At 35.5% G+C, this 12,248-nt stretch overlaps 1 protein-coding gene across 1 annotated transcript in view; it reads left to right on the plus strand.

Annotated features, from left to right (window-relative positions):
• Positions 1-12,248, plus strand: part of LOC124163861 (growth factor receptor-bound protein 14-like) — a 512,073-nt gene that overhangs the window by 333,730 nt on the left and 166,095 nt on the right. Inside the window, exons 5-6 of the mRNA XM_046540966.1 lie at positions 5,387-5,517; positions 7,942-8,031. Of these exons, the coding sequence (XP_046396922.1) occupies positions 5,387-5,517; positions 7,942-8,031 (221 nt within the window). The remainder of the gene's footprint in view (positions 1-5,386; positions 5,518-7,941; positions 8,032-12,248) is intronic.

A 12,248-nucleotide genomic window follows, 5' to 3' on the forward strand; every position in this document is an offset into this window, starting at 1 on the left:
TTTAGAGCACGTAAAATTGACCTTTTTTTGCATGTGCACTTTTACCTCAGAGGCATTACTTTCAATCATGTTAATTTTTGATTTCAAAAGTTAAACGGAAAACGTTAATTATGGTCTACTCTACTTGTCCTGACATTTTCTTATGAATTATTGCCCGTAAAAAGAAAAGTAAGGTATTTAACGTGCAAGTTGTTAACAAGAACGGCAAATTTCGATCGGTCCCTCCTTAAATTTTAGACTCAAAATATTTATTGCTTAAATTATTTAAAGCGGACACCTAGGATTATTGTTTAGTCTCATCAATGGCTAAAGCGGAAGTTTTTATAGCTACTAGTCTAAGGGATATATATTGAATGGGTACCTGGTTATTTCCTTTCGTCAGGAAGTACCTGTTCACATGGGCGTACCCAGCGAGGGGTAGGGGGGCAGGTGCCCCCCCTCAGAAGCAAAAATCGCAAAAGTCTTTAAGCAACATCAGTACTGAATTGAAACGAAAGCATTCAGCTAACTTCCTTTAAACCCACGAAAAATGATATGTAATTATATAAGATATGTAACTAAAATTAAAACTATTTTTTTCAAGGAGATAATCTCATAAACTAATGTCAGAACTTGGTTTGCCCTCCCCCCCCCCCCCTAGTTATGATCCTGGGTACGCCCTTGCTTATTCACCTTTGCGAGTGATCACTGCCGAGCTCTCAATCGCTTGAATCTGTTTTTCTTCACCTCTCTTAATGCACCCTAATTCCACGCGAGGCTTCTGGCTAAAAAAAAAAGTGTTGCTTTTGATGGGAATCACTACAAACCGCGGATAAGACGAGGACTCAAACCTCTCTTTAATCGTATTGCCGCGAGAACGTGAAACACCGGCCTCCAACGCCACAGTACCGCGTGGGGATCCGCGGAACTTTTTCCGCTGGCCACGACGGATATAAATCTTTTGGCGCCTCGGTTTACGAAGAGGCGACTCCTCATAGTTCAGCGTTTGCTCTCAGTGGCACTGCGGCGCGCTCGTAATCTGCTGCCCGCTTCAACACGTGCGTTTAGCGAAGAAGATTGCAACTACTTCGGAGGAAAGCGTAATGCTTCGGTCACATCAACTTAACAAGGTCTAACTGTAGAGTTGAATACTTGAGAGGGATAGCTACTGGTTCACAACAACTTTAAGTGCTCACAACAACTTTAAGTGCAGCTACAACGTAGTCGACTTAAAATAGTAATTAGTCCAAAAAAGATCGTATATCTCTTAAAGATGGCCAGCAAAAAGTAAAATTGTGAAATGCATATCGATAGCCTTATGAAATATTCAAAATTCTTAATATTGATTTCAGGATTGAAGCACGTTCTTAACTATTATTGGAGCATTATTTCGCTAAAAGGTCTTGGTGATATAAATTCATCTTCCACCAAGTTAAGTTCTTGATAACCAAGGGCTTATGGCCTCATTCACAGGAACTTTACAGGATTTTACTTAGCGATGCTATGGAGATGACTACTTAAAAAGAACATATAGCAGTTCACAACAATTTTAAGTGGCGTTAATCGACTTGGAATAGTCATTAATTGAGAAGTATTTAAATATTTTGTCATAAAATTAGCAAGCAGCATGAAAATTAATATCTATTGACTGTCATAAATATATTGAAAGTCCTCTTTAATCAATTTTCTAACGATGCTAGATCTAAACTTGGATGAGTTGAGTATTTCAACTATAGGAATGGGATGCAGTAGTTCAATGTTAGGCCGAGAAAAGTTGTTGTGAACTGGACTTTCAGTAATTGTAGCAATTGTTCCTATATTTGTATGTTAACAGAGTATGAAGCACCGCATTTATGACATAAATGTACCATATAGAATACAACTACGCATGTATATATATGAGTTTTATACATAACGCCTTGAAAACACTATTGAAAATTCTCGAAATATCCACTAGAATTTTCATTAATTCATAAAGCAATCTATACTGTTTACGTCCCATGATTAAGGACCAATGTTTGCAGCTACAACGTAATATATTCTTGTATAGGGTCGAAACTGTATAAATTCATGTTGGAGTACTTGAGAAAATGTTGATTATATGGTTATTTTTCTTCGATATTCACTAAAAAACGAAGTAATTATGTTAATAACTTCATAAAATCATCCTTAACCCCTCCGTGACTGTGCCTAGAAAAATAATGCTAACGACTGTGTGGGGTATCTCAGGTACCCCGTTTATAATTCATAAATTATATGTTGTATTTTAGTCTTTCCTGCAATTCAACACCATTGCTATTTTTTAGTTTTATAATATCTTGTTTTGTATAAGTTTTGAATATACTGTAGGCCACATTTAGTTTTTTGCATTGATTTTGTGCCAAATGGCGGGAATCTTTCGTATTTCTCTATTGCAACTGCACATTGGTTAACATGCTATGAAAAAACAAGTACCAAAGATGCCATCATGTAGAATATTGGCGTTATTGAAGTTATAATATGATGAAATTTATTCCTTTCAACTTTTATCCCTGCACTCATATAACAAACAAGTTTTTTTTTCTTCCTGCCAACAGCTGTGCGGGGTAGCTCAGTTACCTCACCAATAAAAATTGAAGTATTCGCAAACAATGTAAATGAAAAAAAAATCATTCGTCGCTTAAATAACGACAATGTGGTTGAACTCAAATAAAAAATATGAAAGGGATAAAATAAAAATATGCAGCATTAACGTAATGTGGGGTAACTGAATTACCTCGCACAGTCACGGAAGAGTTAACTTAGAACACATTAAAAATTTTCCGTGAACAATGGCCAAGGTAACGAAATAGGAAAATACTCTATATAGATATTCCCATCACGCAATGTATTTCTAACTAATAATGTTTTAATGGTCCTCAATAGAAATACTTTTGGAAGAGTAATCTATTCCTCGTACTAGATTATATTTTTTTCAAATTGGAATCTTATACACATTCTAAACGTTTTATTCGAACGGCATCGAGCCATTTATGTTTGATTTCGGTTTGCTTATTCGCTTTTAAACTCCTCTCAGTCGATAACCCGCGAAAGTTGAGCTTACGTTCGATTCGAATTTGGGAAATAAAGTTATTAGTTAAATTAAAGATTAGTTTATTTTTGATGCCACGAATGCGTATTTGATTACGATTGAAATTTATAAGAAAGGAGTTCTTGCAAAAGTTATTTACTCTCGCCCGTAATCTTTTCATTGGTGAAATTAATTAATTGCTTCGCAGTCATGTATTTCTTCCTTTTTCCTTGCTATTAATTGTTTTAATTTCTAATACGCCGATTACTTAGATACCTTATGTCTTATTAAACCTTATTAAAACATAATATAGGTATCTTATTTCTTATTATTACTGTACTTAGGCTACCTTACGTCTTATTAATACTGAGACCTGCAAATACTAAACTATGACAATACTAAATAAATATTTGCATAATTGTCACGTTATATCATCTCCCTCAATTGCTTTCTACATTGTTTTTCTCTCTAGGTTTTACCGAGGAAGTTTTTGCACCTGCAGATATCAAAATAATTTATTATCTAGCACATTCTTCATTATAATGTACCAATACCACTTATTTTTGCAAAGACATGTTTATTTTAACTTCGAGTCTTAGCCCACCTTGGTGATCGAATACGAAGAATTTCACTTCTTGGGAAAAGATCATGAAACGATATTGGTTAGGCGTTGCAACAACAAGGCGATTTTTCACCCGATACGAAGCAGTTATTTGACGCCAAAACAGAGCATGACTAATGGCGACCGAGAGTCATTAGTTCTCGATGAGATATTGTCATTATAATCACGATGAATCATTTAATTGTTTTAGTCTGTTAAAGTTCTTCTCTCATCGAATCTCTATCTATGTACTCCCCAAGTATGACGTAAGTCCGAGGAGTCTTCTGTGGTGAATTATCTCCCGTGTTTTATCTAGCTTCTCAGATCATTACCTATGCGTTATTGCTGTGGAAATAACGCTAAGCGTAAGAGTGCTTATCTCAGTGTTTGTCATGGAACAGCTGCTCTATCTTTCATTGAGTGCTGAAATGAATTTTTTTGCCCTTAGGTAGATACTTAATGAGCCTCTCAAAGTTACCCCACCCTGCGGGAAATGTAACGGGGTTAATGGCTCTCTTTAGCTCACGATTTGTTCGTTATTAATAAGAAAGTGAAAAGCATTTGTGTATGAACCGTGCGAAATTTCTTTCGATATATGGGGACAGAATTATTTTTGTAAAACAAGGAAAAATAAAATCAGCATATTTATATTATGCCAAACATTTTAACCTGATAATGCATCACGTTATTTTCATTACATTATGTAACTTTTTTCGATTTATGCTGCATTATTCCCTAGCTCTGGTGTGAAAGACAATATTCCGGTTGTCTCTTATAAAATTTAAATTGCCCTAAAAGGAGCTCTTACCGTTACAAATATTTTAACCTAATTATGAATCATATTAATTGCATTACACAATGTATTTTTTTTCAATTTATGCTGCATAATTCCCTGGCTCAGGTGTCAAAACCAATCTTCTTGCTATCCCTTTTAGGACAATTTAAGTTGTCCTGAAAGGGTTTATACCTCTATTGAACTCGCGTTGGTTCTCTTTTAATAAGAAAGTGAAAAGCATTGGTGTATAAACTAGGCGAAACTTATGTCTCTATTCAGAGAAAGAAATTATTTTTTTAAATAAGGAAAAATAAGAGCAGATTTATAGCATGCCAAATATTTTAATGCAGTATTGCTTCATATTATTTTCATTACATTATGTAACTTTTTCCAATTTATACTTCAAATTTCCACCGAGCTATTGTCAAAACCAATCTTCCGGGTATCCCTTCGCGTAGGGAGACTCTGAATGAGATCAGTTGACTATGCGACGAAAAACCCGTGAAATAAATATTATCAATGTTATCTTAACCTGACATGTTATTTTTCCTTAGTTTTTAGCTTTCCAATGATACTTGGCTGTTTGTTGCATTTAATCAACCAATTACACCATCAAATTTCTCACTTTACCTTTTTATATTGTAAAATGTACTTTGTATTGCTACTTGGAAAGTGAATACCTTCCTAGTGACAAGAGTTTATAACTATAATGCATTTTTATAGGCTAAATATGTCTTGTTGCGTCATATATCTTGAATGTATAATGGAAATTATCTTAGTACTAATAAATAACTTCAATATTCGATTCCTGGAGGCATTTAGTTTTTGGTGGCATTTTTAGTGACAAGTAGTCTAGCTTAATTTCAAATTTTTATGAGTTTAAAATATTTTGTACTAACTTTGCATTTTCTATAAATTTCGGCTTGTATACCATTGCAATGGATTTTAATTTTGGATTTTAATTTTTTCTTTTTTGAAACAGAGAGGAGCCTGGAGGATCACGAGGATGTTTTGGCTGTCCACCACGAAATGGAAGCTTTCGGACGAAGGTCCGAGAAGCGGTTCATCTTCAGGAAGGACTTCAGGAAATACGAGTTTTTCCACAATCCACAGGCAAGTAGAAGTGTTGAGTGAAATTTAAGTTACATTTTGTTCTATAGTTCTCATTTATTGCTGTTATATTAAAATCTATACTGAAAAGTATCTCTTCGTATCGATAATGACCTCTTTAAAATTATGTTTTTTGTTATTACTATTTGAGTTTCATCAAGGTAATTTTAGAGGGTATATCTCCCTGTTTGCTTATTTTCTTAATAACGAGATTTCTCTTCCTACAATGCAGCTTCCATTTATTTGCTTATAAAAAACTTACTGTGTAACGACATTTCCTACATGGTATTTGTGAGCCTAGTTTACAAGGTATTTATTTTGCTTGTAAATAAGGATATTGGATAAATTATTTATTTTCATGTCAGAGGACGCATTTCATTCATAGATAGTGTCTGCCTTCTAATTCACGACAAGTAAAGTATTTCCACATAGTTTTTAAGAGCATACCATTTTTATGCCACTGAAAAATTAACCAAACGCAATTTTTACTCTTTTGCTTGAATAAATTGCTTATTCATTCGCTTTATCATATCTTTGTGACACAACATAAAACAACTGAACTGAACGAAAGTGTGAATTACTTCTCTAGGGATGCTCTTTTTCGCTGTGTAGATTTTCTGCAAATTGGTTTTTACTTTGCCACTTAACTCAAATTTCCTGTGGAATGAAATGGTTTCATTGTACGTACTTAGATCGGTTGCTCTTTTTGGATGAGTTTATGAAGCTAATGAAATATTATGAATTATATAAAGCCGAAGTGTTTGCTTTAAATAAATCGCTGCAGGAAAATTTCGTGTATTTAAGACCCTCGATATACATAAATTTGTACCACTATTTGAAATAAGACTATCTTTTGATTCCGAATACCCTGCAATGTATTTCGTCCAAAAGGTAGCTGAGTTTTATTGGTAGTAATAGAGCTGTTTGGTATAATTGCTATTTCTTTTCCGTGTGGCTAACGTGGAGTGGGTTTGAATTATTCAATCGTGGTGTGGGTGCTTGCACTTCGCTCAAGATATTGCATCACTTGCTATGCTTACCTCATTCGAATCTGCGATTGCACGCGCCGCGGCTATTGACCGTCCAGCTAATTTCGTTCGTTTTAAATGCTTCTGCTGCGTTGATCAATGCATTTTCTTCCGGTTCCCACCACGTGTAAAACCCTGGCAGGCCATTAACTTCGCTGACGCTCGCTTTCTTTGGAACGTATATCCATCTCAAAACAAATTGCTGACGTGAGTGCCAGAAAAACCTCTTGCCTTACCGCTTCAAAGCAAGCAATCCGAATTCGAATGAAATGCTGTGACAGGAGGCATGATTCTTCGATTGACTACTTACGATTGCGAATCAAAAATTTTCTTGTAGGAGCATGAATGGAATATTTCTCGAAAAGTGGTAAAAAAAATAAATAAATATATTTTTTCCTTAAGTGTATTGATAAAAATGATAACTTCATAAATTATTATGCTTAAAACAGAATAATTCGTCCTCCCTTACTACATCAGATCAGCACTTTATCCATGTCCTGGGTGGTAAAAAAAACCCTCCAAATAGGGTCTCGACCTACGATACGAAAAAGTATCACCTCTTATAATAATCTTACGTTAGATGACTGTGAATGAAACATACTGAACCTAGATGCTACTTTGTGTACACCGTTTGTACTCCAAGTGATCTTACCAATAAGTGTTTGTACAAGAAAGCGAGCCGTGCGAATAATTTGTCTTAAAGAGAAATTGTGGTAGAGATATTTTTCGCTATATATGTATTCAACTACTTCTCAACATTTACAGAGGATAGGCTCAAATATTTGGAACTATAACCAGGATCTCCTGCGATTAGAAAATTCGATAGATTTTGGGAATGAAATTGAAATCCTTAGGTTTACGTTTATTAAAAGATTAACTTTATGTAGTAGTACTGCATGTAGAATTAACTTCGTTCGCATTCACGTGCATGGATTCAAAGTTATTTACGCCAAGTGATAAATTTACAACGCAAAAATCATTTGAATCCTGAATGCGATGCCGATTACCAGCTATTGGGAGATCCGGGTTCCAATCCAGGTCAAACTAAATGATTTTTTCGTAGTGAGTTTCATCCTTATTGTAGATTAAAGAAGTTTTATAGTTGATTTCTTGAGGAGGATTTCCTCATTATAAATTCTTTCTCGTATGTTTTTAATTTTAGTAAAACATACGCAAATCTAGCTTGGAAATGTTTAAGATCTGCTTTGCATTTGACGTTGATTGGTGACGGATAGAGGGACATGGCCTGTTTTTTGCATATACGATGGCGAAATAATATTGCGTCATTTTTTTGGCCGTGGGGCCCGGATCGGCCGGGTCTATAATTTAAGTGAAAGCGATGCACTCAATGCACTTGTTCTCATTCTCGTGTTTTTTTCCTCTCTGTCTGTCTCTGCAGCAATTCTTCCCGAAGGACATGGTGGACTTGAACAGCTGCGAGGAACTTGTCGGCCAATCCAGTGTTCTCGAAAAATCAGCTGCCCTTGAGGTAATTATCATCTCACATATTTTTTTCCTTAACATTAAATGAAAAACCTTATTCATACCCCACTATGACTTGGATATTGAATTTATCTATCGTTGGCGGATAAAGAGGTCTTTCAACTAAAATAATTTGGTATGGATCTAGGAAAATAGACTTAGAAAGTTCACGCAATTTTTTAAATTTATTAATAGAAATGCATGTTTTACTTTACTGTTTAATTAATAATTTCATGTTTCATGGGTGAAAAAAAGTGTCGGAAATATTCTGTAGCTCAATTAGATTATGAGATATTTTGGTAAGAGTCAAGGAAGAATTTTTGAAATATTTTTGAAATTTGAGTTATATCGCTTATCTTTTCCTTAGCATTAAAAAAAACATTATACTCACCCCACTACGAATTGAATTTAGAATTCATATATCATTAGCGGACAAAGCCGGCTTGGAATTCAAATAATTTGATATGGATCTAGGAAAATAGACGTCGAAATTCAAATAATTTTTAAATAATTTATTTAAAAAATATTCATTTTTTTATTTTATTATTTAATGAAGAATTTCATCCTTCGTAGATTATTGCAAGTTTTTTCAATGGTTTGTAGCTAAATTAGATTATGAGATATGGACTAAAAATTCAAGGAAGAATTTATTTCAAATAACAATGAATATACTCTGGAAATAATCGCAATTTTATAAAAGCTTTGCACTCGCATGAAAACTTCTCGCAAGCCTCTCATTTGGGAAATATTTTACGCATCTTATAATGAAAAAACATCATTCTTCCGCGCAAAGTTCATATCGACCGACTGTGTATTTTGCACTGTCTTTGATGATGGCACGCAATATCTATCATATTTGAATATAGATGATATGAAACTGATTTGCCAGAATAGGTTGGTGACCTTCTGATTGATCAATTATTTAGCGATAAATACCTTTCGCTTATCATAACAAGGAATGGCGAGTCGTGGTAATTGGGAACGCTTACTAAAAATAAATCATTTGCGTATATCATTTCTAAACCCAGATTAAGCATGCGCATGAGGGATCATTGGCTGTGGTGCTATGGAACCGAGGCTGAAACGCTAAAATATGCGATCACGTGATGGGTCTGATTGGCTGACTACAGCGGTAGCCTTTATTTCCATATTGGAAATTCCATATTGAATTGAAAATTCCATAGCCGTGGAAAATACGCGTGCAGTCGCAAATGGTCACAGTGAGACCGACATTATCGAGATTGTAAATTTGATTTCCTTTAAATTTTACACTCACGGAAAAGGAAAAGTGTGAGGATTTGAATGAAATATGAGATATGAAGTGAAACATTTTGCACTTTCCACATAAAAATTTATTAAACTACAGTCCACATGTTTCGCTTGATAATGTCTGAAGTCCTGATAATGCTGCCGTGCAGCGAAACATGTGGACTGTAGTTTAATAAATTTTTATGTGGAAAGTGCAAAGTGTTTCACTTCATATCTCATAATGGATCGCCATGAAGTATCTGCCTCATCCATCCAATTCATGAATGAAATATACTTATAATTATTTGCTAGGCTTACTTTTTCCATTTCCTATAAAAATTTAGGTAATTCAATGTTGACCTCGGCTATTAGTTAATGCGCACCCACTTTGTGCCCTCTTTTATTCTTATTTTTACTCGGTGGGTCTGTATAGCTGAGGAATGTTATTTTTCGTTTCCATTTTATTTTGCTGCGACCTACGATTCTGTTGCCTAGCTACAAAAAACTGGAGCTGGAATGCGTCCGTTTTTTTTCCTGGGATAGGATGCGATTGTCGGGTAGAGCAGTGGAGTGAAGGGGAGAAGGGTGGCGCCGTCGGCGTCAGTCTGCTCTGCTTTTAACCGAAGACGCCCAAGAGACGCCTAGTGTTAATCCCCCTCTACCGACCGACGGATGGGGGTATCTATTCGAAGTGCACCCTGGGATAGAACCGTGGATCGGGTTACGGTGAGGCGCGTTCGCCCCAGCCGGGTCTCGAGCCCCCATCCTTTTCGAAAGATGCTGGAATGAATCATTGAATGCCTCCTTTCACCGCCTTTAGTAGGCGCATCGCCCCCGCTCGCCTTGTCGTATTTTTGCCACAAATTATGCCTTGTTCATTACAACTTGGCTTAACACTCACAAAAAAGGGGAAGTTCGAGGATATGAATAAAATCTACTTATGAATAATTACTTGGCTTACTTTTTCCATTTCCTGTAATAATCGTTACAATGTATTTGAAAACTCAAAAATACATCAATGGGAAATATTTTACGCATCTTATAATGAAAAAACATCTTTCTTCCGCGCAAAGTTCATATCGACCGACTGTGTATTTTGCACTGTCTTTGATGATGGCACGCAATATCTATCATATTTGAATATAGATGATATGAAACTGGAAATATTTTACGCATCTTATAATGAAAAAACATCTTGCAACCTCTGTCTGCAGAGGAGTCTATGGGTTCAAAACTACGTGAAATTGCAAAAAAAGAACACTTGAAACAGCCATTATTTCAGAAAACTGAAATTTCATCTCGGAGATAGTTTTTTTTTAATTGACAGTCTTAATTAATATTCTAAATACTGTAGAATGCATTGCGTAATTTAGTCATTAGGTGTGCTGTAATTGAAAGAATAGGTGATCAATTGGTCCCTTTAAGTTAAGTTGTTGCTAGTGGGGATTTATAAGTTCAAAAAACGATATCATTTTGAAATTTTAAGGGTTTACAGAGACCCTTCTTAACATTTGCCTTTAACTCGTAAATTTTACCCCAGTATTTCTCAATTGTAATTTTTTTACACTCAGATAGCAGAAAAATTATCTTTTTAAATGGCCCGAAAAATGTCGTTATGAAACTGAAGTTTTAAACGAGTAATTCGACGCTAAATATACAAAATGCGACGACCCGAAAGGGAGTGATACGTCTTCTTTGATCGCCATTAGCCTACTGGTTCTACAGCGATCATATTAATATGGCCCAGGATGGGTCGAGAATTCTCTTCACATAGCAGACAATAGTGTAGTATATTGATGCGATTTTATTTCTACCGTCTACTCTTGACCCGTGTCATTATGCCTTAGCAATAATTTTCTGGCCTAAAGTCATGTCATTTATTCTATAGTGACTATCGTAAGTCTTCTAAATTCGATTTATTGATTTATGTGTAATTTGTGCGGTGATTGAAGAAATATGTCGGTAATTGGTCTGGTTAGGAATAAGCCAAGCTACGCCTAGTGGAGTTGTTATGAATAGGATTTAAAGAGTTTTATGCTTATTTTGAAATGATTGGAAATTTTGTTTATGCATATTCTTGTAGAAACGTATCCCGTCAAAAGAAAATATTTTACCAGCTCATTATACTGCAAATCGCCTTGTCGAAGCACCTGTTCTTTATCAGATACAAATATTATCTCACCAGGAATTAATGGTTCAGCACTTCCTCGCTAACAATCCATATTTGTTAGCTCTCCTTGAAATTCCATCGTAACCAAATCCAAACATTTATCTCTCAAATGACTGCTAGCATGAAATTAATGCTTGTACATACAAAGCACGCGTGTTTTCCAGATTAGTTGTGGCAGCTCAGGGTATGGGCCAGAGGTGACCTGACGCAGACGCGCCTGCCAATCAAAGCGTGGAAAATAAATATATATCTGTCAGACGAGCGCTGTTCCACCTGTCGCCCCGTCCTCTCGTGCTCTCAGCGGCGCCCAACCTCAAAGGACGATAATGAATTGCGATGGACGAATATCACTTTACTTCTTCCCGTGTGGGACACGGAAGGGCGACTTCGCGAACGGCACGTGCACAGTTGTATCGGGGAAGTTTGCTCGTGGTTACTAAAATCCCTCTCTTGGAAACAAAACGTATTTGATACCTTACTTAATAGGTGCTGTAATTTTCGAAAAGTACCTACTTGGAAACAGTAATTGAACATTTTAACTTTTCCTGGTGTATAATATTCAGGTATTCCTCTCGGGCTCTACACCGGGTTAAGGTAGATAGATGGGTATTGGATGAAGTCAAGTGATAACCTCAGACTATTTATTATTTATGTAAAAGTGTCGCTAAAAAAATAAACAAAGAAAAACATAATAAGGAATGAAATGTGAGTAAAATTTTGCATCTTAGCACAATACAAACGTCAAAAATGATTTTTAAAAGTTTTTTAAAGAAGTCAAGTTGATTAGTTGCAAAACTGCTTCGAAC

Source organism: Ischnura elegans, chromosome 8 (genome assembly GCF_921293095.1).
Source record: "Ischnura elegans chromosome 8, ioIscEleg1.1, whole genome shotgun sequence".
NCBI classification, from domain to species: domain Eukaryota; kingdom Metazoa; phylum Arthropoda; class Insecta; order Odonata; family Coenagrionidae; genus Ischnura; species Ischnura elegans.